This window comes from Xenopus laevis, chromosome 8S (assembly GCF_017654675.1).
Source record: "Xenopus laevis strain J_2021 chromosome 8S, Xenopus_laevis_v10.1, whole genome shotgun sequence".
Taxonomy (NCBI): Eukaryota; Metazoa; Chordata; class Amphibia; order Anura; family Pipidae; genus Xenopus; species Xenopus laevis.
This window is the reverse complement of record NC_054386.1, coordinates 79,683,749-79,711,263: the sequence shown is the minus strand read 5'-3', so window position 1 is coordinate 79,711,263 and position 27,515 is coordinate 79,683,749. Positions and strand designations below refer to the sequence as shown.

General features: G+C 39.7%; 1 protein-coding gene across 1 annotated transcript; it reads right to left on the bottom strand.

Moving 5' to 3' along the window:
- Window positions 1–518: 518 nt before the first annotated feature.
- Window positions 519–20,987, bottom strand: clptm1.S (cleft lip and palate associated transmembrane protein 1 S homeolog). Its single transcript, XM_018233176.2, has 14 exons — window positions 20,837–20,987; window positions 14,341–14,459; window positions 13,141–13,264; window positions 12,844–13,002; window positions 11,513–11,630; window positions 11,302–11,387; window positions 11,079–11,199; window positions 9,857–10,101; window positions 9,525–9,618; window positions 9,209–9,399; window positions 8,449–8,544; window positions 6,392–6,527; window positions 3,610–3,777; window positions 519–1,681 (listed from the first exon to the last, which is right to left on the bottom strand). Exons 1-14 carry the CDS (start codon window positions 20,861–20,863, stop codon window positions 1,494–1,496), a joined length of 1,872 nt encoding a protein of 623 aa, XP_018088665.1. The 5' UTR covers window positions 20,864–20,987; the 3' UTR covers window positions 519–1,493.
- Between the last annotated feature and the right edge of the window lie 6,528 nt (window positions 20,988–27,515).

The window sequence follows — 27,515 nt, the reverse complement described above, 5'->3', positions numbered from 1 at the left end:
TTCTGGGGTCAATGTACGGTTAGGATTTTTTTCTCGTGAAGGTTTGAAGATTCAACATTGTTATCTGTATAACTATATGTTTGATATTGGTGCATGCAGGAGACACGAGGCTTTTCTCAGATGTATTTGGCTTGTATAATAAAACAGATTGCTGGATTTTTATTTACCCTTCATTCTTTAGTAAAGCCCTACATTTTGTTGCAGAAGTGTAATTACACAAAAAGTAAAGCACATATAGAAAGCATGAGTTGTCCTCAAGAGGGGTGGGGGGGTTTCCAAATTGAAAGAGCAGGGCCAGAATCAGCTGCCATTTACTGCAAGCAGTGCGAGAATGTGTGAATCACTAACGCTAGAATGAATATACATATCAAAAGTCAAATTATTTTAGGATAGCTCAAACTTAATTAATAGGAGGTAGGGAAATAAAGTGAAGTAGGTTAAAAAAAAAAAAATCAGAAAGACTTCATGAACCAACATGTTTAAAGTTACCTGTGTAGCCCTTCATAAACACAGAGAACTTTAAAGGGAAAGAAACAGCTTTATTTGCAATTTCTTATTCCCAGATTCCTTTGTACCAAAGAAAGCAAATTGCCAAAGCAGGGGGTCAAATATGGTGCCAGAAGGGATCCAGCAATGCCTATATTTCTTCCCTTTCCGTTAAAAAAAAAAAAAAAAAAGAAATTATGGCTGGTAATTTAAATTAGACTTTGGCATGGTTAAGTGGCACGTCAGTGGCCCCCTACCCATAATATCCAAACAAACTGAAACAGATCCCCCTTGAATTATCTCTGGCTTCTAGAAAATGTTTTATAACACATATTCTATCAGTTACATTATAAATTATTGTACACAGATGAGAAAAACCTGAGACACATGACACACACAGACGGCAGTGCTGTTTACAGAGATGGAACTGCCAATACAGAGGACACAGCCCACTTTCGACGTTAACAAAATTTGAAGTAAAACCCTATGAGGGCTAGAAGCACAACCAGGCACACTGATCAAGTGGGAGGTGGTGAGACAGCACCTAGGGCATTTGTTCAGTAAGTTTGAAATCTGAAGATCAAGACTGCTGCACAAACAGCAGCCGATCATTAAAGAGAGGCCATATTTATTAAACCTGAATAGCACATTTTGATCCTGCACTAGAGCAGTGTAGAAAGGAGGGGGAAAAAAAAAAAGAGAGCATGGAGATACGGCACAGCTGAATCATGGAGAGAAGTGGAAAAGAAGAGAGCTAGACAGAAAGGACAGAAAGGAGAAAGATAAGAGGACATAGAAACAGAGTTGACAGAGAGGCAAACGGAAAGAGGGGGCAGAGAAAAGACAAAACCTTACCAGTTCCATATACACATTAACGTAAAAAGGGATACGCCATCTCAACAAAGGAGTAGGGTAAGGAGGGGTTTTATATATAAAACAGCAGCCAATATACCCCCCAAAAGGGGGCAGAACAGTTCAAATGGGTATTTGGGAAACCAGGAAGCAAATCAGTCCTTCTTTTTATCTTCCTCTGGTTTGAGTGGGGCACTGACTTCTTGGCCATGTGTAAGAGATGCAGGTCCATCCTGGGCAGGAAGAGGAGTTGGTGCTTCTCCGCTGGTTCCAAACTCATTTACCCGTGTGGGATCCACCCTATAAATCCAACGCTGGTACAAATATATAAAGAACACCACATCTGTAACAGAAAAAAAAAGTGTCCCATAAACAAACCAAACAAGCATAAACAAATACAAACAAAAATGAATGTGACAGAAGCAATCAGAGACACAATTATTAAACAGTCAATATTTTCTATTTACCTCTAACATAAATTTCTAAAGGTGACCATACACGGGCCAATAAAAGCTGCCAACAGACCGAGTCAGCAGCATATTGGCCTGTGTATGGGCCCCCCCCGAGGGGCTTCCCCAATGCGGTCCCACGATCCGACCGCCCATAAAGCCACCGTAGGATCCGATCATTGGGCCTTAGGGCCCACGATCGGATCAGCCCGATATTGGGGAGAGATCCGCTCGTTTGTCGACATCGCCAAACGAGCGGATCTCTCCGTGTATGGCCACCTTAACACATGCAATCTCAGGAATTTTTTCCAAATCACTGCTGTTAAAAAACTTAGGCACTGGACCTAGCCCAGAGTGAAACAATGGTGGTGGGAACAAAGATTGCAGCCGCAACCTCTTTCAAATGGAGCAGACCAGATGCTTCATTATTCTATTGGTTGGTTCTTTGATGGGTGTCCTCTGGACTGTTGCTCCTCTTTAACGAGTGAGATATAGAGAATCCAGTTATTATCTTATACTTACTGTTTTGCACTCCCCCTTTAGGGAAACATGCAGAATGGTGTAGACAGCTGAATTCTAAAACAGTTTGCAATTGGTGTACATTTTATATTTTTTTTTCTTATTTTAATTTTTCATTCTGTAACTCTCAAGTTTGGGATTTAAAGGTTATCTGGTCAGAGCAACCAAGGGGCAGTATAAAAACCAAAATGGAAAAATAGCAGAGGGCCTGAAAGAAAGCTATGAAAAACAGAGCTGAACAAGGATATATATATATATATATATATATATATATATATATATATATATATATATATATATATATATATATATATATATATATATATATATATATATATATATATATATATATATATATAGATATATATAGATATATATAGATATATATAGATATATATAGATATATATATATATATATATAGATATATATATATATAGATATCTATATATCTATATATCTAAAGCAAAAAAGACCGGCACTCACGAAATGGAAGTCAAGCGTGCCTGGGTGCAGTCCAAGTACAGTAACATCAATTAGGCGTGGTAAGGATCGCACTCACAGGTCTTAATCTCGATAAAGTAAATTTATTCTGGACAAGTGCTCTTGTCCAGAATAAATTTACTTTATCGAGATTAAGACCTGTGAGTGCGATCCTTACCACGCCTAATATCTATATATCTCTCTATCTATATATCTATATATCTCTCTATCTATATATCTATATATCTATATATCTATATATCTCTCTATCTATCTATCTATCTATCTATCTATCTATCTATCTATCTATCTATCTATCTATCTATCTATCTATCTATCTATCTATCTATCTATCTATCTATCTATCTATCTATCTATCTATCTATCTATCTATATATATATATATATATATATATATATATATAGATAGATAGATAGATACACACACACACCATACTAAAAGTTTAATGCAAACTTCCCCTTTAAAAAAATAATTCAGCCACTTTAAATTCAGGGTACAAAATAATTCTATACATATCTCTAAAATACACTTGTAGATCACCTCTATTTTAGGGATATGCTTAAAAAAATCCCTAAATTCACTACATAACTTACACTATACTGATTGGAAAACAAAACAAATGTCAATGAAATGAAATACCTCTGCTTATCCTTTAACCTCGTTCCCTAACATACCTGTAATGGATTGCACATCACTCTAGCACATGCTCTGAAAACAATAACCCCACATTTTCTTGTCCATTTTTGCTCACTTTGCAATATTTCTTCCTTACAAATCTCACTACATGAGCATAGTCTTACCATCTCGCAGGCAGCCAATCCTGTACATCATGGGCATTTTGATGACAAAAGCAAACAGGTCATCAATGAAGGTATTCAGGGCTTTGTATGTCAACATCCTCCATGGGAGGTGGGCCACAGACTTCAGCTTGTAGTTAATAAACAGCTGGGGGGTCATAGTGATAAACCCTACAAAAGGAAAAAAGTCATTAGAGCAGTTACACAAGTAAATACACAAAATAAGGATTTCTAATATAAGTCACTGAAGCTTTAAATATCACCAACATAAATTACTGGTATAGTTTGCCTGCGTGCTAAGGCTCAAAAGCAAACTGAACAGTTATGTCTCATATGCCCCAATTCACTGATTGGTTACTGGCTGGTAATAGGTTAGAGAGCTGCAAAGGAGAACATTTTGTTCAGGCTATTAAGGACCAGTTACACCAAAAACTGAAAATGTTTTAAAATAATGGAAAAATAATATCCTGCTGAGCTGCACTGGTGAAACTGGAGTGTTTGCTTCAGAAGTTCTACAATAGTTTATATATACAAAAGTTGTTGTGTAGCCATGGGGGCATCCATTCAAAGTTGAAAAAGAATAAAAGACACAGGATACACAGCTCTGTAATATACAATGGGATTCTTCAGAACTTATTCGTTATCTACTGTGTATCCTGTGCTTGAATGGCTGCCCCCATGGCTACACAGCAGCTTGTTTATGTAAACTATAGTAGTACTTATCTGTTATCTACTGTGTATCCTGTGCTTGAATGGCTGCCCCCATGGCTACACAGCAGCAACTATAGTAGTATTTATCTGTTATCTACTGTGTATCCTGTGCTTGAATGGCTGCCCCCATGGCTACACAGCAGCTTGTTTATATAAACTATAGCTGAGTTTCTGAAGTGAACATACCAGTTTTACCAGGGCAGGACACAAGTACACTATATTGCCATTCCAGTAAAACATTTTTAATTTTTTGGTGTTCTAAAATTACCCCAGCTAGAGCTCCCTGTACTGTTTCAAAAGGCAACTGAACAATGTCCTCATATTGTACTGATCCCACGCATATAAACAACACACCAGTGAACATTTTGGCGTTTCTCATAGACAAAGAAATGCTTTGTCTTGAATGCTATAAAATGTGAGTGTTGAAGCCATGTTCCTAAACTTTACTTTCCCACCCAAGTCAGATTATGTTTAGATGGCTGGCTCCCTTTCAATCAAGTGCACTCACACACTTGGCACTGCAGACAGGTGACTGCTTATGCACTTGCTCAAGATTAGCACGAAGAACGTTTTAAATTAGAATGCATTCTGACGCCTCACTCTTTATCCAACACGTTTCGCGGATTCTGATCCACTTCCTTAAAGGGATACGATCATGGGAAAAAAATTTTTTTACAAAATGAATCAGTTCATAGTGCTGCTCCAGCGGAATTCTGCACTGAAATCCATTTCTCAAAAGAGCAAACAGATTTTTTTATATTCAATTTTGAAATCTGACATGGGGCTAGACATATTGTCAATTTCCCAGCTGCCCCCAGTCATGTGACTTGTGCTATGATAAACTTCAATCACTCTTTACTGCTGTACTGCAAGTTGGAGCGATATCACCCCCTCCCTTTTCCCCCCCAGCAGCCAAACAAAAGAACAATGGGAAGGTAACCAGATAGCAGCTCCCTAACACAAGATAACAGCTGCCTGGTAGATCTAAGAACAACACTCAATTGTAAAAACCCATGTCTCACTGAGACACATTCAGTTACATTGAGAAGGAAAAACAGCAGCCTGCCAGAAAGCATTTCTCTCCTAAAGTGCAGGCACAAGTCACATGACCAGGGGCACCTGGGAAATTTACAAAATGTCTAGCCCCATGTCAGATTTCAAAATTGAATATAGAAAAATCTGTTTGCTCTTTTGAGAAATGGATTTCAGTGCAGAATTCTGCTGGAACAGCACTTTTAACAGATTCATTTTGAAAAAAACATGTTTTCCGATGACAGGATCCCTTTAAGAACTTCTTCCTTGAGAAAGCGGATCGGAATTCGCAAAACGTGTTGGACAAAGAGTGAGGAGTCCGTATATCTGAAACTACTCCAAGAACGAGTGTGAATTGAGAGAGCTCCAAATCCAGACCAGAGGGACTGGTTGTAAGCGCCAAACACACACACAGAGTGGGACAGAGAGCGAGACATACGGACAGATAAGAAACTTATATGCGATTACTATTTTTTTTATCATGTGAGTGTAACTTTGTATGCGGGGATATGTTGAACTATAACTAAATACTGCACTTGGAAAAGATCCCTTGTCTCTTTGCCCTTTAATTTTTAACTACAGATTTCTATACATTTGGAGCGGGAGTACTCCAAAAGCTGCAGAGCGGGGAAGTGAATATTCTTGAAACAAACAGTGATCCCTATTAAACTCATCTTCAGGAGCGCCGCAGGTGTTAAATTGGGGTTATGAGCAATATAATTTTGTTTTAACTGGGCCCAGCTCCACAGAAACAATTGCCTTTGATGGTTAATTTTTGAGTTTTAATTCAAGTTTGTAAACTCACAAATTAAAGTTTTTTAAGCCTATAAATGCAAAAAAATTGCGTTTTTTTTTTCACATTTGAATTTTTTCCATTAATTAACAGTTTTTTTTAAAATTGTGAGTTTATTGGAAGTGCCACAACAGATGTTCTCCAGCAACCTTACATGGTAGAACAATGCTCTCCCTGTCATAGTTCATAAAGGCCGATGTATATTTCAAACATGTAGCAATAAGTCCAGCAAATAGTTTTCAAACTTACCAAATGTGAGGAGAAATCCATACAACATACCGAGTACCCAGGAATACCAGCCCTTGTGTTCCACATACAATAGGCTGTACACAGCATAGCACCCCAGTAATGGGAACAGGATCCATGACAGGTACCTAAAAGCCAACTACAAAAGAGAAGGATAACCATTTCATCAACTTTCACATAAAAGCAACACAGATACAAATATTTGCACATTACTATGTGTGATACAAATGTGACATGGCAGACCATGTATGAATGGGAGTGTGATCAAGTGTATCCAATATGGCTCCTTGGTTACATTATGGATGTATTGACATTGGATGGAGTGCACAACAACCGGAGTTGAGATAATTAATAGATATATTAACATTAGCTGGAGACCAGGGAACAGCAGGAGTTGAGGTAATTAACTCAAACATGTTTATCAAGAAGGAAGCTCGTATCTCATTCACATGGTTATAATTTTAGGCATACAGCAATTATTTTCATGGTCATACTCATGGTCACAGTTCTGGGCATGTAGCCATTATTATACAATATGTCTACGTGCAGAATTAAAGTCAAAACCTGTAATGATCTATTACTTTGTAATATCAATATAACAAAAAAAAGAACTCAGCGGAAGGGGCTTCGGGACTTCATCTACAAGCAGACGTGTTGTGTAGAACCTTGCCCGATTGATCTGGCTTTGAAAGTTCTCTGTACTTGGCCCGGGGTCCCCCAGCTCTCAAAAGTCGCGTGTGTGCGTGTGTTTTATTTCTAATAAAAGCAATGAAAAACACTCTAAAGATTGCCTGCAACTCTACTCACTTCCATGTTCACCTGTGCCCATCCAGAGAAAGGACATCATTAATTAAATTTTTGATGGACTGACTGCTATTTAGCAGAATAGCAGGAAGACCTGCTGAAGTTACTTCAAATCCATATACAGACATTCAGTTGGGCAGTACAGGTGAAATCAGGCAGGTACAACACCTGAAACTTATCCAAGGTCATACGTAATAGAAGAGCCCGAAGGGGAGTTAGAGTTTCTGCATTTGTTCCTGTTATTGCAGTGTCCTGCAATATATGTAGTATATACTGTCAGCAGCTCACGTGGGGCCACCAGAACCAGCATCCTGGACTGATGTTTTTTTCTGATGTGCCACTAAAGAAATGGTTAATGAATAAATTATAGTTTAAGATTCCATTTGGCAGCTGTCCTACATAAACCACACCCCACATTTAGAGAAAAATAAAGTTTTTTATCAAACAATACTGTAAACGACTTTATGCAAATAATGGGTATGTAACAAAACTTGAAGGAGAACTAAACCCTACAAATGAATAGGGCTAAAAATGCCATATTTTATATACAGAACTTATTGCACCAGCCTAAAGTTTCAGCTTGTCAATAGCAGCAATGATCCAGGACTTCAAACTTGTCACAAGGGGTCACCATCTTGGAAAGTGTCTGTGACACTCACATTCTTAGTGGTCTCTGAGCAGCTGTTGAGAAGCTAAGCTTAGGGGTCATCGCAAAGTATTAAGCAGAAAATGAGGTTGGCCTCTAATATCAACTGATGCTAGGCGGATTATTAAAATCTGATGCTAATTGCACTGGTTTCTGTACTGTAGTAATTATCTGTATTTATTATTTTATCTAATTTATTACCGGTATGTCTTATATTGTGACATTTATATTTTATGTGTACTGTATATTGTGAGTGGGTCCCTAAGCTCAATAAGTGACAGCAGCACAGAGCATGTGCAGTGAATCAGCAGAAAAGAAGATGGGGAGCTACTGGGGCATCTTTGGAGACACAGATCTTCCCTGCTGAATGGTTGCCTTGGGCTGGTGCAGAAGCCCAAAACATAATGTACAACATTTCTACCCTACTTCTTTAGTGTCAGTATCTCTTTTAAGTATTCATTTTAGGGGTATAGTTTTCCTTTAAGCACTGAATCAATGTCATTATTACAAAACAACCTAAGCTCTGTAAAAACATCAATCAGTTTAAATTGCCTGTTGATTCACTAGCACTGGTATGTGGGAAAAATACACTGAAGTATTTGTTACTTACACCATCATAGACCTTTGTAGATGACTCAACATAAGTGGATTTGTCTTTCACCGTCAGCCTAGGGAAGATGCCAGCCACTTTGTTCTGTCTGTCCAACTATAAATATAAAGATCAAGAAAAACATTGGTTTTAAAGCTTTTCTAGTAAATAATGTACATGGTAATGCAAGCAACATTATTTAAAGTAATCAATGAAGTGGTAAATGGGATATAAACAAATGCTAAGCTTTCCAATAAGCATTAAACAGTAGACCAGCAGTGATGACTTATTTTAAATTTGAATTTAAAAAATGAATTTTTATTTTGTTTCCTTTTATACTACTCTGTAAAGCTTGTTGTCAACCTTACAAATAATTTAAAATGCATGCATTTATTTAAGCAATTGATAGATTTTCTTTATTAAAAAAAACAGCTCTCTCTCTTTCAGACAAGACTCAAATTGAAACCAGCAATGTAAAAAAAGAAGGGGACAGAAGAAGTTATATTTAAAAATAAATATTGAAGGGCCTTATACCTCCCTTGTTCAAAATGAAGATTCATCTATGATTATGTAGGATCTAAACAGGGCCAACAAGTAACTGAAGCTGCTATTAACCAAGAATAGGTAAATCTATATTTTGGAACGTTATATCATACACCAGGCCAACAACATAGTAATGCAGTAAATACCACTAATACACATTTGACTTGAATGTGGTTAATATAAAAGCAAAAAGGACAAGTGAAACAGAATAAATGGTGCCTTAGTAGTGGCTTCTCACCTTGACATCCATAACTTTTGTGATCTTCCAAAAATCGATGAGCAGACCAATACCAACGCTGACCTGCACCACAAAGTTTGTTTCATTGTCCAAAATATAGAGTAGGACAACCAAAGACTGGAACACCCCAAAAATAACGGAGCGCACGGAGAGACCTTCCAAAGACTGACGACTATTCCAAAACTGAATGTCTAGAAACAAGCACAATGACAGAAGATAGTTGGAGCATCTCAGAGTTTTACATCAGTTGGCACCCTTTGTATTAATTCCCTCACTCCAATACATCATAGCTTGTGAAGTAATAGAAAAAGGGTACCATTCTTGAAGGCGAGAAACTCAAAGACACTGTGTACGATGGACACTGTGATGGTTAAAGCCAGGAGATATGGATTGGTTTCCAGAAGCGCTACCTGAGAGAAAGATGAAAGAACATTGCAAAATTATGGCTGATTTAGAATCAACCACCTGTCTACGACAGACCGGGTTCTACTCTGAAATTCAACGGAGATGTAATATAGAAATCCCACAGAGAGTTAAGGGGAAAAAAAAAAAAAAACAAACATTGAAGAAACTTTTTCATTCCATGCATATTTTCCAGTATAGCCAAGGCTTTGTATCCCTGATATTCACTAAATATTCCAAGCTCACCTTAACAGAGTCCTGCTCCTCATCAGATTGTTCATACAGCTCTTCTCCTAGAAAATTCCAGGGGCTACGGGAGCTCTGTGCTGCATACAGCTGCCACCGCCACAAGGACAGGGGACAGAAAGTTATCCGCAGAGGCAATGCAGACACACTTGTGTTAATTGGAATGTAATCTTTCTGCAGGTTCCAGTAGTCATTAAAATATAGGATGGGGTAGTAATCACCACTGACTGCATCAAATTTCACATCTGGGAAAATATTTGCAAAAAGGAGAAAAAATTCATACAAAATTCTCAAAAAATACACTGGAGCATAGATTTACAAATATGTCAACTATAAGATGGACAATAAAGCAGAGAAAAACTAAAATGCTCAATGGCTGCTAATGACAACTGCCCTTGTGCAGTTCAGCACCTACTTTGGTGGAAGTACTTGTTATTAATATACAGAATGTCTTTTGCAGCTATCCAGGGAACCAAACATTCATACTGAAATGAAAGTCATTAAAATATCGGATTTCTTTCCAAGTAAAAAAATGGACATGACATATATTAACCAAGCTGCTTTCCTGTAAATCTGGGAAACTATCACAAAAATGAAATATAAGCTTCAGCATACTGAAACTTTGTAAATACAATCAATTAAATATTCTGCATTGTTTCTGAGATAATCAAGTTTATCTTTAATATCCCTCTCACAGCATCGGTTTCTCTTCATTCTGTCTTCATTCAGCAGTTGGGTGTCAGACAGTCATTGACAGTTCGATCCAATATATCTTATAGGGGGGGGCTTCCTTTCCTAGCAGATGAATTAGAGCTCACTCAAATAACTGATTCCAGTAAAAAACAAAGTCTAACAAAATAACTGCCTTTGCACTAATCCTGCATGTAGAGAGACATGATGTCTGGTGATTTTAATAGAGTGAGCTCTAATATATCTTCTAGGCAAAAGGAGCCCCCTATAAGATATATTGGATCTAATTGAAAATTATTATCTGACACCCAACTCCTGAATGAAGACAGGCTGAGAGAGGTATACTGGACATAAACTGTAAAGAATATTTAATTGATTGTATTTATAAAGTTTCTTATTTCACTATGCTGAAGCTTATATTAAACTTTCATTTTCGCAATAAGTTTCCCTTTAATAAAAATAAGGACAAAAAAAAAGCAGATATCAAATTTGAAGAGATCAGGGCATTATATCATCTTATAATATAACTTACATTGGTCCAGAGGTGGTGGAACACTGCCTTGCACCCAAGGAGTGTGGTCATCAACTATGTTTATTGTTAGATTTGGATGCCAATGAGAAATAATTTCAACAGGACCAAAGTCCTCAGCTCTCTAAAATAGAAAAGAAGTCCACTATTAGAGCCTGTTGCTGCATCTGCCAACAGAGTATACTAACCACCAACAAGAAAGAAAGCCTCTCTCTGAAATTCCTACCTTGATCATCTCTGGATCAGCCTCTGTCTCCCCAGTCAAAAGATTTTTGGTCTTCAGAAATCGTCGCCGTTTGTATTTATTAAGCACTGAAAACAAAGATAGCAAAAGCAAATGAGCCAGTGAGAAATGGAGAAAGTGCAAAAGAAAAGAACCAAAAGCCAAGCTAGGGAAACAACAAAAGATGAGAGATAGATAGAAACCACCTCCTTACTGCGAGATGTGTGCAGAGTAGCCAGCCTCCTGTATAGTGCTTTCTGACTTGGATCTGGATGGAAGCCACTCTTGGTGAGATAAACATGAATATAGAAGGTTCCATTATTCTGGACACCCTGCAAGAGGAAAATCAGATTTTACCATGAGCACTGAATACCAATACTGGGCAAATGGTCAAGAGGATATACACCCTTCCCAACATAGTTCAATTCAACAAAAAGCGTGTCCAAAAAACCCAGACATTAAACATATGGGAGCAAAAGCATAGAACAGGTTTGATAAATAAGAGTCAAAGTAATTAAGCCATAATTTCCTTCATTACACTTTCTGAGCACTGCTATATCAGTGGCTCTCCTAAATTCAAAAATTAAAGCAGTATTGGCATTAGCCAAAAAGTGTTTTACTAGTTTTTTATAGCATGGTGAAAAATGTTGTACACAATTAAGTAGAGAACTGTGGAATATGTTAGCGCTATATAAATACCTGGTGATAATTTTTAAATTTAAAGTGGACCCGTCACCCAGACACAAAAATCTGTATAATAAAAGTCCTTTTCAAATTAAACATGAAATCCAATTTCTATTTTTATTAAACCATAAAAATCTCAGCTGTCAATCAAATATTGTCTGCCCCTCCTTTATGTCAATGGCATAGAGGCGGGGACTTTCCATTCAGCACTTCCTAGAGGTCACAACTCTCCACACATTCCCCCGTTGTCTTTACTGTTTAATTGTGTAGCAAGGGCATGGAAATGGACATCGGGTACCCCATTCTGGTGCACAAACAAGAGATGATACAAGGCTTGCCTTAATAACAGTGTCCACAAAATGGCTCCTGCCTGCTTGCTATAACTATGAATTCCCAGGCTGAAGGAGACAGGATTCAAATAATTTATATAGTGTAATTAATGTTCATTTTGCTTGACTAATGTGATAAAATAGGATTTTGAATAATTTTTCTGGGTGACAGGACCCCTTTAAAGTTTTTGTTTAAATATAAGCTTTTATTTAAATAAATTAAGTGTTTCAGTGTTACTACCAATGTAATATATGAATTCATCCATAATAACAAAGTCAAATAAATGGTTTTATTGCAGTTCTGATTAGCCCCCCTTTTAGGTATTTCTGTAACTGACTGTTACAACTATGCTCTTATAGATTGATAAAGAAAAAAAAACCCACTAATCCAACGCTCACCAAACCAGGGAGAGGGAACCTTAAAAGGTACATAAAACTCCTGATTTGGAGCAAAATAATCACAAAAAATGAAAACACACCAATATAAAAAAAAAATGATAAAACATCCGTAGTTTGCTCTGTCTGTGCTTACCTCTGGTACTTGAATCTCAGAGTATTGTTCATAGCAACCATCCCCATTAGCCCCACTGCTCCAGTCCCCATAAACCAGGTCTCGCTGTTCCCAGAAAACAGCACTAGTTACGTTAAACTCGGTGAAGGATTCTTTCTCAGAGAGATAAACATGAAGATCCTGCAGGAGAAATAAAAAGCATCACAGTTAACAACTTGTCACTTATCTTCCCAAGGAAACTAGAAATATCGAAGAGAATTCTACAGCTTGAAAAAAAAGAGGTGTACTGTTCTAAACACTAAACAAACTATATCATACCATTAAGGTGTCTTTGGAAAAAAGATTCCGGCTGGGTGGCCGGGGTGCTCCAGTGGGTGTTGCTTGGTCCTGTGGTGCTGAGCCTCTGCGAAACCAACTGCTGATGGCCCATATAACAAAAATCCTGAAAGAGTCACATAAGCATGGTGACAAACATAAATAAAGAAAGTAACCGTTTGTGAGCAAGTATTATGTGATTAAAATACAAGAAAATAATAGAATCTATGTAAATTAGACAAAAGTACAAGGGAGATAGAGATTCAATGTTTCTGGGTTATACAGCAATCTCACAAAACATGTGTTATCTAGCAATGCTTGGTGCTGGCTTCCCTCACAATGGCTAGCAATTAAAGGGCCACTACCCACTAAAAGTTCCCTGCCACACTGAGCTCAGAACAGATGACATTTTCTACTAGAAGTTTTGTGGTTTCTCACTGTACAGCCTATAAGCAAACTTAGGATGTGTTACTTCTAATGTCATGCCTACATATTTCCATATTTAAGATTTTTTTTCATTAGTTACTTTACATGCTTCAAATACTGTCAGACCACACCTTGCTTATTGCTAGGTCATGCTGCACAGACATCCTGATTTATATAATTAGTATTTAACTACTGCCTACTACCTGTCAGTAGGGAAAATTCCCTGGCTGACCCAAGATACTGACTGAATGGCACCTAAAAACTGCTTAATATGGTAACAAGTTCACCAAATGGCTGCACAAGAGAGCAGCAGTTTTAAAGGAACAGTAAAAAAAAAAAAAAAAAGAGAAAGTGCTTTAAAGTAATGAAAATATCATGTAATGTTGAGCTGCACTGGTAAAACTGATCTGTTTGCTTCAGAAACACTACTATAGTTCATATAAACAAGCTGCTGAGTAGCCATGGTGGAAATTGAAAAAAGGCTATATGGCACAGGATAAATAGTGGATAACAGATAACACCATTATGTTCTACAGAGCTTATCTGCTGTGTAACCAGTGCCTTTTCTTTGAATGGCTGCCCCCACTGCTACACAGCAGCTTATTTAGATATACAATAGTAGTGTTTCTGAAGCAAACACAAACGTTTAACTAGTGCAAGGCATAACTGCATTATATTTTTATTACTTTCAAACGCTCTCATTTGTTGATGTTACTGTTCCTTTAAGGGGTAAAGACAGGAACCCCGATATTTAAATTGGTAGAAAATGACGCTCACCTAAATAGGACTCCTTTAATAACTTGCCATGCATTTGGAGGAGGTGGTTGCTGCTGTTGTTGATTTGGTTGCTCAGGGGGAACAGCTGCTTCACTTCCAACTGTGCCATTAACACTGGTCTGAAGAAAAAGAAAAAGCCACAAGCCCTTACAAATATGCAAATAAGAAAATACAGAGACAAACCTTCTGAAAACTGAATACAGACAGCACAAAAAAATTAAAAAATTGATACGTTAAAGAAAAATGGGAGTTTCCAGTCAATGTGTAAAAAACATGACCACCCGTTGGATACGATAATGAAACAGATTGCAGATCTGAAAACAAATGAACTGAAAAAAGTGTTTGGAAGCTGAACAACCCCTTTAAAGGAGAAGGAAAGATGCCACAGGCTGGTGAAGTTTCTGCTAACAGGAGCACCCGCTCGGGGTATCAGGTAAGTGACATTTGTCACCCCTCAGTGATTTAACCTTTTTCTTTTCCTTTGAGTAGAAAGTGGGAGATGACACCATCCACAAAGGTGAAATTCAATAAAAATGGATTACTTATTTAAATTGCTCCATTTTGTGAATCCAGCTATTTTTCAGAGCAAGTAAGCGGTCTTCAGTTAATAATGCCAAAATCAGTAATAGAAAAAATAAACTCAAGTCTGTGAATTTGATGTTAAAGCTAAGTAAAATGTTAGTATACACCTGAAAATCTTTTTACTACAGTTTTATGCAAGATCCAATTTTGTGAGTTTTCCCCAGGGCACTTTATGCATAAGATTCTACACAAACACAGCTGCAGTTGGAAAGCGGTCAAGTCAGCCCTATATATTGATATTTATTATTGATATTGGTTTTTAGATTGCCTCTACAGAAACAGAGAAAGGCAGAACCTGAATAACTGGAAAGCAATATTTTGGTATCAAAATAAGTGTCTATGTGATGATGAAAACAGGATTTTTGATATTCACCATTAAATCTGTTTCTCTGTAGTCGACAGGGGGACACGGGGCTTCCCGCCCTTACGCGAGATATTGACCACGTTGGTCCATGAGGGAATATTTCCCTGAATTACCAGTTCTGCAAGCTTCTGAGGAAGTGGCGAGATGCCACGAAACGCGTAAAGTGTGGGGGAGGTCATGTCCACATATGTACTGCAGGGATGATTTTACCATTACTTTTTCAATAAAGAAGGCGTGATTTTTCCAAACCACCTGTGTGCTCCATATTCCTAATCGCTGCAGTTCTGCAAGTTAAAAGTTTTACAGGTTGATTATATACATATTGTTCAACAGTCTCCTTGGTACAAACTGAATAGGTCAGTACAGGAGGGATTAAGCCAGACCCTCTGGCACGCCCCTTATTTTAATTAATACAAGTGTCCTGCCTCCTGGAGAGTGGAGCTAACCCCATCTGTGCCCTGCGTCCCCCTGTCGACTACAGAGAAACAGATTTAAAGGTGAGTATCAAAAATCCAGTTTTCTCTGTCGTCTTAGGGGAACACAGGGCACAGATGGGGACTTAAGTTGGCCATAGACGTTGAGATTTTTAAAGATCAGATCCTGATCGTGAGACCACGATCTTCTCAGAACGATCGTACGAATTGACCATCAACTAAAAAGACCAATTTGCCAGGAAAACAAAGGGGAGCTGCCTGCTTGGCCCTGCAAACATAGATAGAATGCACTGGGATCAAAAAAGATTTTTTGACCTGGCTGATTAATTTCCCGACAAATGTTGGCCAAAAATCGTAAGATGTACGATCGTTCAAATACCACTAACCGCACGATAATTTCGAAGGATTGGTCGGGCTTCCCTAAAATCGGTCGTTCGGCAAGAAGAATCATCGCGTCTATGTGGAGCTTTAACAAAGCAGCCCCGAAAACAGACGGGTGGGAGCGAGAAAGAAGCGACATGTTATTGCACCACGGAGTGCAACACCTTCTGGCCAAAGGATGTCTCTGCTGAGGAAAACGTGTAATCTGTAGAATTTGGTGAATGTATGAACAGATGACCAGGTAGCCGCTCTGCAGATCTGTTCCAAGGAAGCGGAGTTGCGCCATGCCCAGGAAGCTCCCATTGACCTTGTGAAATGGGCTTGTACACCTTCGGGTGTCGATTTTCCTTTAGAAACATATGCATGACGGATAGTTTCCTTGAGCCATCGTGCAATAGTCGTTTTGGATGCTGGCATGCCTCATCGAGGTCCAGTTGGCACTACAAATAGCATCTTGGAACGCCTAAAGGACTTCGATCTTTCCAAATTCCAACGAAGAGCTCTGACCACATCGAGATGAAGTAGTTTTTCCTTTAGAGTTCTTGGGTTCCGGACACAAGGATGGGTCCACGATTTCCTGATTCATGTGAAATGAAGACACCACCTTCGATAGAAAGGAAGGAACTGAACATAGTACCGCCTTGTCCTTATGAAATACCAGAAATGCTGGATCACAGAATAGAGCACTGAGCTCTGAAACTCTTCTGAAATACCAACTTCCAGGTTAACCATTTGTCAGAAATGGATGCTAGAGGCTCAAAAGGAGAATCCAGTAGAGCCTCCAAAACTAAATTGAGGTTCCATCCTGGAATAGGAGGTCGAAATGGGGGTACGACATGAGCTACTCCTTGCAGAAAGGTACGAACAGAAGCATCCAGGGCTAGACGTGACTGGAAGAGAGAGGATATCGCCGATACCTGCACCTTCAACAAACTCAACTTGAGGCCCAGTTGGAGACCTCTTTATAGGAAAGATTGTATTCTTGGGATGTTGCACTCGAGGAAGGGCAACTGTGCTTCTTCTCACCAGTTCCAATAGCTGCGCAATACTCTGTGATAAGCTTCGAATGACGTGGGTTTGCGCGACTTTAGCATCGTGGCAATGACTTCGGCTATGCCCTGTCTTTTTCAGATGGCTGCTTCAACAACCACCCAGTCAAAGCGAATAGGCCCGGATTGTGATGGGCTATTGGACCCTGGATCAGAAGGTTGTCTCTGGCCATTAGCCGCACTGGTTGAGCTATGGACATCTCCTGAAGATCCGAGAACCACGTTCTCCTGGGCCAGTAGGGAGCTACCACAATTACTGTTGTGTGCGAGTGTCTGATCTTCTTCAGTACCTGGGGTAACATGGGAAGGGGAAGAAAAAATTGTAGGAGAGGTCGAAGCACCAGCTCTGTGTCATGGCATCCACGCCCACTGCCATTGGATCCCGTGACTGGGCAAAGAAACTTGTCACCTTGTGATTGGCTCTGGACACCATCAAGTCGATGTGGGGACTCCCCCAATGTCTCAAGTTCCGCAAACACCTCCAGATGCAGTTCCCAGATCTGCTTTGCTGCCTGTCTGTTGATGTAGGCTACAGTGGTGGAGTTGTCACTTTGTACTTGCACTGACTTGGCTTGGAGCAGGTGCGACCAGCGGTCTAGGGCCAATCTGACAGCCCGAAGTTCCAGAATGTTTATCGGCAACTTGGACTCGCTGGGAGACCATAGACCCTGTACGGACAGGTTGTTCCAGGTCGCTCCCCAACCTTGTAGGTTGGCATCCGTTATCACTGTCCAGTCCGGCATCGCCCAAGATTGGCCCCTCGACAGATTGTCTTAAAGGGAAATGCCGGCTTTCAAACCAAAATTTGATAAAGAGGTCCACATAACACAGAAACCCCTAATATACCCATCACAGTTGTTTCTTCAAAAGGTATAAATAAATGCCATTTTCTATGCTGCAATTCAGCTGTTTAACAGTTCTTCTCTTTCTGCAACATTTGAAATCCTGGCAGGGAAGAAGGGACTAAACACTGATGTTACAAATTGTAACAACTTCTCCACAGCTTACAGACAGCATGCAGGAACTACATAACCCACAATGCATTGCACCGTGATGTTCTGTTCCTTATTGCAATCACATGTGCAGGGAATTGTGGGGTTTGGAGGATGCAGGCTCAGGATAGCTGGCTGTTGATACAAAGTAACGGTAGTCAGCAAAGTAGTCAGACAGATCAGCAGGAGAGCAGGGGGCTAGGCTTAAGCTGGCCATAGACGCAAAGATCTGATCGTACGAATCGAGGATTCGTACGATTTTCGGAACGTGTGTGGAGAGTCCCGACATTTTTCGTCCGGCGGAGATCGGTCGTTTGGGCGATCGGACAGGTTAGAAAATTTCTGTCGGCTGCCGATAATATCTCTGCGTGTATTGCCGATCGTACGATTTTCAGTGGGAGACTGTCACTAGCTTTGGTTGGACATAGATATCGTACGATTGCTGTCAGGGGCAGAACATTGCTGATCTGTTCTTTAACTAATCTGACTGGTAAGACTTTGATCTGAATGGGTAGTGGCGGGTCGGGAGATGGGAAAGTCCGATCGTACGATGATTCGTATGATCGGATCTTTGCATCTATGGCCAGCTTTAGGGAACTGTTACAAATCATAAAAAGCGTGTAAAGTCTGCATATTTTTAAATTGATATATATTGCAAAGTTGCTTGAAATTATGTTAACTTTTCAGCTTGTTATGTTTGTGTGGAGCTCCCTGTAAGCTTCTTGCACAAATAACCCTCACAACTCAAACTCTCTCCAGAATAGCCCAACTACCCCATAATTAACTAGCTTTTATTTGCCACATTACTTGCTGTGACAGACACTGATTGCCAAACAGGAGCATTTGCACTGGAAGTTGATCTGTTCCTGGCTCATAACATCCATGCCCAGCTATAGCCCCTGGAACGGGACATAACAGACATGGTGGCTTTGCTTACAAGATTGCTTTAGTTCTCCTCTTGTTGTTATACTTTTTGTTATAACTTGGGTTCTTTTAATGACACCTCTAGTGACCCTTTTGTGCACAGCTCTGTACCCCTGCCATGATAGTTGCGCAACAGAAGAACTGGATATTTTTCTTTAAATTTCTTATAAAAAGTGTTACATTGATCACCAGGAAAAACACTTGTGACCCTAGGGTAAGGGCACACCTAGAGATTCGGGGAGATTTAGTCACCTGGCGACTAATCGCCTCTTCTTTGGGGCGACTAATCGCCTCTTCTTTGGGGCGACTAATCGCCTCTTCTTTGGGGCGACTAATCGCCTCTTCTTTGGGGCGACTAATCGCCTCTTCTTTGGGGCGACTAATCGCCTCTTCTTTGGGGCGACTAATCGCCTCTTCTTTGGGGCGACTAATCGCCTCTTCTTTGGGGCGACTAATCGCCTCTTCTTTGGGGCGACTAATCGCCTCTTCTTTGGGGCGACTAATCGCCTCTTCTTTGGGGCGACTAATCGCCTCTTCTTTGGGGCGACTAATCGCCTCGAATTTGGGGCGACTAATCGCCTCGAATTTGGGGCGACTAATCGCCTCGAATTTGGGGCGACTAATCGCCTCGAATTTGGGACGACTAATCGCCTCGAATTTGGGACGACTAATCGCCTCGAATTTGGGACGACTAATCGCCTCTAATTGGGACGACTAATCGCCTCGAATTTGGGACGACTAATCGCCTCGAATTTGGGACGACTAATCGCCTCGAATTTGGGACGACTTATCGCCCTGAACTGCTTCCCCGTGTCTTCCGTCTGCTTCGATGAAAAAAAAATGCATGCGCCAATGCACTAGCGGCTCTTTGATTTCAGAAGTTTTCTTGTGAGGAGACTTCGGGCGAGTTCGGAAATCGAATTGCCGCGAGTGCATTGGGGCAGGCGTTTTTTTCATTGAAGCAGACGGAAGACATGGGGAAGCAGTTCGGGGAGATTAGTCGCCCAAAAGAAGAGGCGGTTAGTCTCCCCAAATCTCCAGGTGTGCCCTTAACCCCTAGGGTCTGTGAATCAGATAACATCATAATAAAGTAGCAAGAGAAGTGTTTAGTGGATTAGCAAAGGATTATGGGGAATCCTTCTCCCAATCTCCCCCATCATGGAAGTGATATGTTTCTCCAGTAAACATTAGTGGTTGTACAGGTGACAGTTAGTAGCCGGCAGCTGTGTAACATGTACACACTAACAGGCAAGCATATCCAGACAGCAGCTTTATTGTGTCGTTCTTACAGAGTCACAAACTGCACAGATGCCCTTCCTGTAGCCTAACAAATTACTACGCACGCCACCCGAACTATATTAACCGAGGAAAAAAGCTGCTTCACAAAAAATAAAAGATCACATACTCCCATCCTATCCCCTCCCCCACCCGGCAAAATGGACCACGGGACCCACACAAAAGCCACTCTGGGAGTTCTAGAACCTCGCAGGCGCAATGAAAAACGGCGACGGATAAAACGTGATGACGCAAAGGCAGCCCAGTCCAGAACCCAGTCATGACCGCCGTACAAACACCCCTCACACAACCTCTTGTATATCAACTTGCTGCACAAAGTCCCCTCTAACCAATGTGTCTCCGTACAGTACAGTGTGTGCACGCAACACGTCGACTCCCCTGTCTAAATACAGACGCTACAGACTCTTATTTTACAGCAGCTTTCGGTAATACGCAGTACCGCAGTTCAAACACGATCTCACCAATTTCACTCACCTGAGTCTCTGCCCCCGGCACCTCCATCTTATTCTATGCTCTGTCACTGTGCGCGCACAATATCGCGAGAAACTATACAGACGTCCGTCTTTGGTTTCCTGCCCCACTCTTAGCCAATAGGCATTTGTTACGTCTAAAGCAGAAACAGAAAGGCAATCAAAATCTCTTATGGGCGCTTCCTTTGCCCATAGTGGGAAACGCCATATTTGTTAAGGGCATTGGACGCAAACTGTAATTGGATATTTTCTTTTGTTACATGAGCAAAGCTGTGCATACAGTTTGTCAATCGCTTAAATCATTTGCTCTCGTTGTAAGCAGGGGGTTAGATTTACTTTATGTTACAATATTTTTTAAATAACGCATATCATCCTACATAATTCTGCTATGAACCTCCTTTCCTACCTATGTAATCTATAGCTCAACCAAATCTGGGCCTGTATTACCCGTTTAGGCCAGTAGCACACTGGGCACATTTTCTGCTGCCTCTGCAGCCTGAAATTTAATTAAAAAGTGCCTTTAATTTAAAAAGTGCCTCTGGGCGCCGCTTCCTCAAATCTGGCCTTGCATGAACTGCTTGTAGCTGTTTTCCATTCATTTTCGTAAAAAACGCACTGCCTAAAACAGAGTATCCAAACTCTATCGTAACATGCGAGCAAATTATCCCTGACATATCCCTGGGACAAGCTCTATGATTCTGTAGTGTATATAGTGTTTTATAGAGATAAGCAGTGTATTTGCACTCACAGTAAGGATTTTAACTGATGATCAATGATATATACTTATGTTTTAGAACCAGGGGTGCTTCGTCAATGAGGCAGGTCGAGGCTGTCGCCTCAGGCGGCAGTGCTCCACTAGGTACCAGGGGCAGCAAAAATTCTGCTCCTGGTACTTTAAGAGCGAATTTCCGGGGGAGGGGGGGCAGCAGCAACTGCTTCTGCCTCAGGCGGCGGAGGGGCCAGGATCGCCCCTGTTTAGAACATGTAGGGATATCATGCTGTGTAAAAAGTGGATTGAAGCATTACCATTGATGTTGCGCATAGCTCAACATCTTTGATCTTTGCTTTTGATTTACAACTGTTGAAATCTAATTGCTGATTGGTTGCTCTAGATAACTTCACGCTTCACTCCACTTTTTACACAGCATGATAGACCAACCCCTATATATTTTTCTTTTTCTGATGGGGGAAAGACCACAATGTTACCAGGACAATGTTCAGTGCATGGCAGGTTTAGTAAAAAGAGAAATCTAATTGTTTAGCAGTGCTGAAAGTATCTGAGAATATAAAAGACAAGGACATTTTCCCCCAGGTGTTGTATATATTATAGAAGCAGAAAAGTCCAATTGGCACTGTATTTGTGGTATAAATATTTGATTGTAACTCCCACCAAAATTGTCCACCTAGCAGGACTAACACACTAACATAGGCTTGAAAATATGTGAAGTGCTCAATAAAAAGTGCAGAAACACATCCACCGTGCGTCAGTATGGTACCACCATTAATAAAAACCTCCCTGGAAAGAATACCTACTCACCATATTTAAGAGGTACCCGTATGTACTCGAGTATAAGCCGACCGAGTATAAGCCGAGGTACCTAATTTTACCTACGAAAACTGGGAAAACGTATTGACTCTAGTATAAGCCTAGACACAACTACAGCCCTGTCTTCCAGCAGCGCACATTCCGCCAAAGCGACCCCCCCAGCGATCAACCAGACTTCTTTGCAAAGTTGATGGTTACAGAGAATTGCCAAACGGATTACTGTGTGCATTGTCCCACTGTCCCACTACCATGTGCAGAGGGTGCTGTGTGATATTGCCATCACTGTTAATCTTTCGTATAACCAACAGAGGGCGCTGTGTAATATTGCCATCACTGTTAATCCTTCATATAACCAACAGAGGGCGCTGTGTGATATTGCTGTCACTGTTATTCTTTCATATAACCAACAGAGGGTGCACTGTTATTCTTTCATATAACCAACAGAGGGTGCTGTGTGATATTGCAGTCACTGTTAATCTTTCATATAACTAACATAGGGCGCACTGTTATTCTTTCATATAACCAACAGAGTGTGCTGTGTGATATTGCAGTCACTGTTATTCTTTCATATAACCAACAGATGGCGCTGTGTGATATTGCAGTCACTGTGATTCTTTCATATAACCAACAGAGGGTGCACTATTCCACTTTCAGTCAAATTGTATCCCCCCCCAAATATTAGTTACACACTGTATAGCTTACCTAATGCACTAATACACGTAATGATAGATAGATAGATAGATAGATAGATAGATAGAGAAAGATAGATATAGATATAGATAGAAAGATAGATATAGATAGATATAGATAGAAGATATATATAGATAGATAGAGAGAGGGAGAGAGAGAGAGAGAGAGAGAATATAGATAGATAGAGAGAGAGAGAGAGAGAGAGAGAGAGAGAGAGAGAGAGAGAGAGAGAGAGAGAGGAGAGAGGAGGAAGAGAGAGAGAGAGATAGATAGATAGATAGATAGATAGATAGATAAATATAGATAGAAATATAGATATAGATGGATAGATAGATAGATAGATAGATAGATAGATAGATATAGATAGAGAGATAGATAGAGAGATAGATAGATAGATAGAGAGATAGATAGATAGAGAGATAGAGATAAGATAGATAGATAGATAGATAGATAGATAAGAAGTAGGTAGGTAGGTAGATAGATAGATAGATAGATAGATAGATAGATACAGAGATAGATAGATAGATAGATAGATAGATAGATAATAATAAGATATAGAATAGATAGAGAAGATAGATATAGATATAGATAGATAGATAGATAGAAGAGAGAGAGAGAGAGAGAGAGAAGAGAGAGAGAGAGAGAGATAGATAGATAGATAGATAGATAGATAGATATAGAGAGATAGATAGAAAGATAGATAAAGATAGATAGATAGATAGATAGATAGATAGATAGATAGATAGATAGAGATAGATAGATAGATAGATAGATATAGATATAGATAGATAGATATAGATAGAGAGATAGACAGAGAGATAGAGAGATAGATAGAGAGATAGATAGATAGATAGATAGAGATAGATAGATAGATAGATAGATAGATAGATAGATAGATAGATAGATAGATAGATATAGATATAGATATAGATAGAAAGATAGATATAGATATAGATAGATAGAAAGATAGATAGATAGATAGATAGATAGATAGATAGATAGATAGATAGATAGATATAGATAGATAGATATAGAGAGATAGAGAGATAGATAGATAGATAGAGAGAGATAGATAGATAGATAGATAGATAGATAGATAGATAGATAGATAGATAGAATATAGATAGAGAGATAGATAGACAGAGAGATAGATAGAGATAGATAGATAGATAAATATAGATATAGATAGAAAGATAGATATAGATATAGATAGATAGATAGATAGATAGATAGAGAGATAGAGATAGATAGATAGATAGATAGAGAGATAGAGAGTGAGAGAGAGAGAGAGAGAGAGAGAGAGAGAGAGAGAGAGAGAGAGAGATAGATAGATAGAAATAGATAGATATTACTTAAAAGCAACTAAAGAAGAACCACACTATAAACCCAAGAGTGCCAAATCAGGGTAAAGGAGTAAGCGAATAAGCAAAATATTTGACTTTCATGCTGTTCATAAGGACAAAGCATATAATCGGGAAAATTAAACCATGTCAATCAATGTTGTTTTGCATGTGCAAAATGTTAATCCTGGTATTAGTTTGCAGCTATGTTGATGCTTGTTGAGCTACAAAAGTTTTCTGGGTTACACTCACATATCCATTGTTCAGATGTCAGTATATTTACAGCAGTTCAGAATAGATCTTTGCTTTAAGCGATTCACAAATTTGCAGAGGCGTATAGTTCACTGACCGTATCAGAACAGTTAAAAATGACTGGTAAGAAAGTATGTACAGCACCTGAAATATACCTATCTTAAGTCTACTAAAAATCATTTAAACATTAAAGTGGACCTGTCACCCAGACATAAAAAGCTGTATAATAAGTCATTTTCAAATTAAACATGAAATCCATTTTTTAAAGCATTCATAGCTATTGTAAACTCATTTAAAAATCTCAGCTGTCAATCAAATATTGCCTGCCCCTCCTCTACGCCTTAGGCATAGAGGCGGGGCAGGCAATTACTTTCACTTTCCATTCAGCACTTCCTAGATGGCATTGCACTCCCCACATTCCCCCACTATCTTTACCATTTAACTGTGTAACCCATGCATGGGGATGGACATCAGGTCCCCCATTTTGGTGCACAAACAAGATTCTGAGATGATGCAAAGCTTGCCTTAATAACAGTGTCCACAAAATGGCTCCTGCCTGCTTTCTGTAATTATGAATTCCCAGACCGAAGGAAACAAGATTCAAATAATTTATATAGTGTAATTAAAGTTTATTTTGCTTGATTGACGTGATTAAATAGGATTCAGAATAACTTTTTCAGGTGACGGGTCCCCTTTAAATAAACCAAATAGGAATGTTTTGTCTCCAATAAGGATTACTTCTATCTTGGTTATCATCACATACAAGGTACTGTTTTATTATAACTGATGAAATGGAAGTCCATTTTTAAAAATTAGAATTCTTTTCTTATAATGGAGTCTATTTGGAAGATTGCCTTTCCGGTAATTCAGAGCTTGAGATTGATAATGGTTTTGCGTATAATGGATCCCATACCTGTACTGGTTTAGCAGATTGCCATAGTGACATAATAAAAAGCAGAGTGACATAATATCACAGCAGCTAAGATGGCTTCATAGAAAAGCAAGTACATGTGTGGGGTCCGTTATCTAGAAAGCTCCAAATTACGGAAAGGCCATGTCCCATAGACTCCATTTTAGGGCAAAGGACTCCAGCATATCTTCATTAGGTTTCCTCCTGTTATAATTGTTTTGTTTGTCTGCCTAAGGGCTCTTACACATGGGCGAGCGCAGGAGTACGCACAGGGGAGCGCAGGAGTAGACGCACTCAATTATTGTGAATGGGCCTGTACTCATACAGACGCATGTATGCACCGAACACAGGCAACATGCTGCATCCCACCTGCGTTTGGCACTTACTTGCGTCTGTGTGAGTACAGCCCCCTTCACAATAATTGTGTGTTTACTCCTGCACTCCTCTACGGCTGAATGGAAGAAAGCTGAACGCAGGGGAGCGCAGCAAAAAACGCTTGTGTGTAAAAGCCCTAAATGATTGGGAACAACTGAAAGATGGGTGTGCAGTGTACGACCCCTCGTGGTATCCATCTGATTGATTGGATACATACCAGGGCTGGCTTTTTCCATGGCAACCTTTACTATTACCAAAACTAACCATAACTATTATAGGCAGGGTTGAACTAGGCTGCTGGAACCCAATGAAAAATCCTGGTGGGCCTTGGCCTTTGTGGGCCCCACCATACCTGATCCACTGGGGAAGAAACACAATGGGGTGGGGCTGAAGAACCCCCCAGTCCACACTGATTATATGACATACATGTCTATTACAGGTCTAATGTAACAGCACAGTCACTACTATATGCAAACTGCAGGTATGGAAAGAACTCTCTAGTACAGGTAAAAAGGAGCAAGCTGGTATATTCTGTAGATCTTTCTGGTAGTTGAACAGTTAAAACTATTCTGTCTTCTAATAGCAGATTCTCTAAGGGCTGATTGATGGTGGTGGTAAATGTTCAACTCAGTGAGAGCAAAGGCGTTATCCTTGTATAATCAACTTCTCTCTAGTAGGACGAGGTGTGCACAGCAGTAATTTCAATAAAAGAACATGAGATGGTAAGGTAGCTTGTTGAAAGTCTCTTTGGGAAGAAGTAAGAACTGTAATGAAGAGGGAAGCTACTCTGCAGATGTCTCTGGGGAATGAGAGAAGTTAAATGGTGTGCTCTGATCTGCACTATGTTTGGTTACATTCCATTGCGGAGAGTTTTCGGATGTTTATATTTAGCACTTGTGGAACTTATGAATAGTGAGCAAGACATGGAAAGAATTGGATAGAAATTTCTATGTTTATCTGGCAGTGGTATCTATTTATCTGTCTATCTATAGATCACCTATCCATTATTTGTTATTACGCTCTCTATGCGGGCACTCAATATATAAAACCTATCTAACCCATTCCTGTGCCAGCTGGCAAATAAGTTATACAATGATGTGAATGTGAAAAGACGTTATGAAACATGGGCACTGGAGTATTTTTATAGAGGGCGGATTGCCAGCCGCTGGCTCCTCAGCTGTTCTTGAATCATCCCAAAGTTATGGAAATTAAAGACACCGGATTTTAAGGAATTTAGCTGAAAAACCACTAAAGGGCCACAGGGAGCCTCTGTTGTGCAAGTCTTTTTTATTGTAACTGTGTTTTTTTATTAGTGACGTCCAGCTTGGGTATTATATAAACTACAACTCCCACCATCTCTGGTACCACCGTTGCAGTTCAACAGCTGTAAGGCAGGAAAAATACAATTATAGTGTCCAAAAAGCTAGTGCAGTGATCCCAACCAGTAGCTTGTAAACATGTTGCTCTCCAACCCCTTGGATGTTGCTCTCAAGGTCCTCAAAGCAGGTGCTTATTTTTAAATTCCTGGCTTGAAAGTATAGTGCCAAGTAGAGCCTCTTGTAGGCTGAGA

Coding starts and splice junctions, on each gene's coding strand:
- clptm1.S (XM_018233176.2), bottom strand. CDS start 20,863: ATGGAGGTGCCGGGGGCAGAGACTCAG. Junction 9,619..9,856: donor AGGAGCAGGACTCTGTTAAG/GTGAGCTTGGAA, acceptor TCTTTCTCTCAG/GTAGCGCTTCTGGAAACCAA. Junction 6,528..8,448: donor CTACAAAGGTCTATGATGGT/GTAAGTAACAAA, acceptor TCTCTTTTGTAG/TTGGCTTTTAGGTACCTGTC.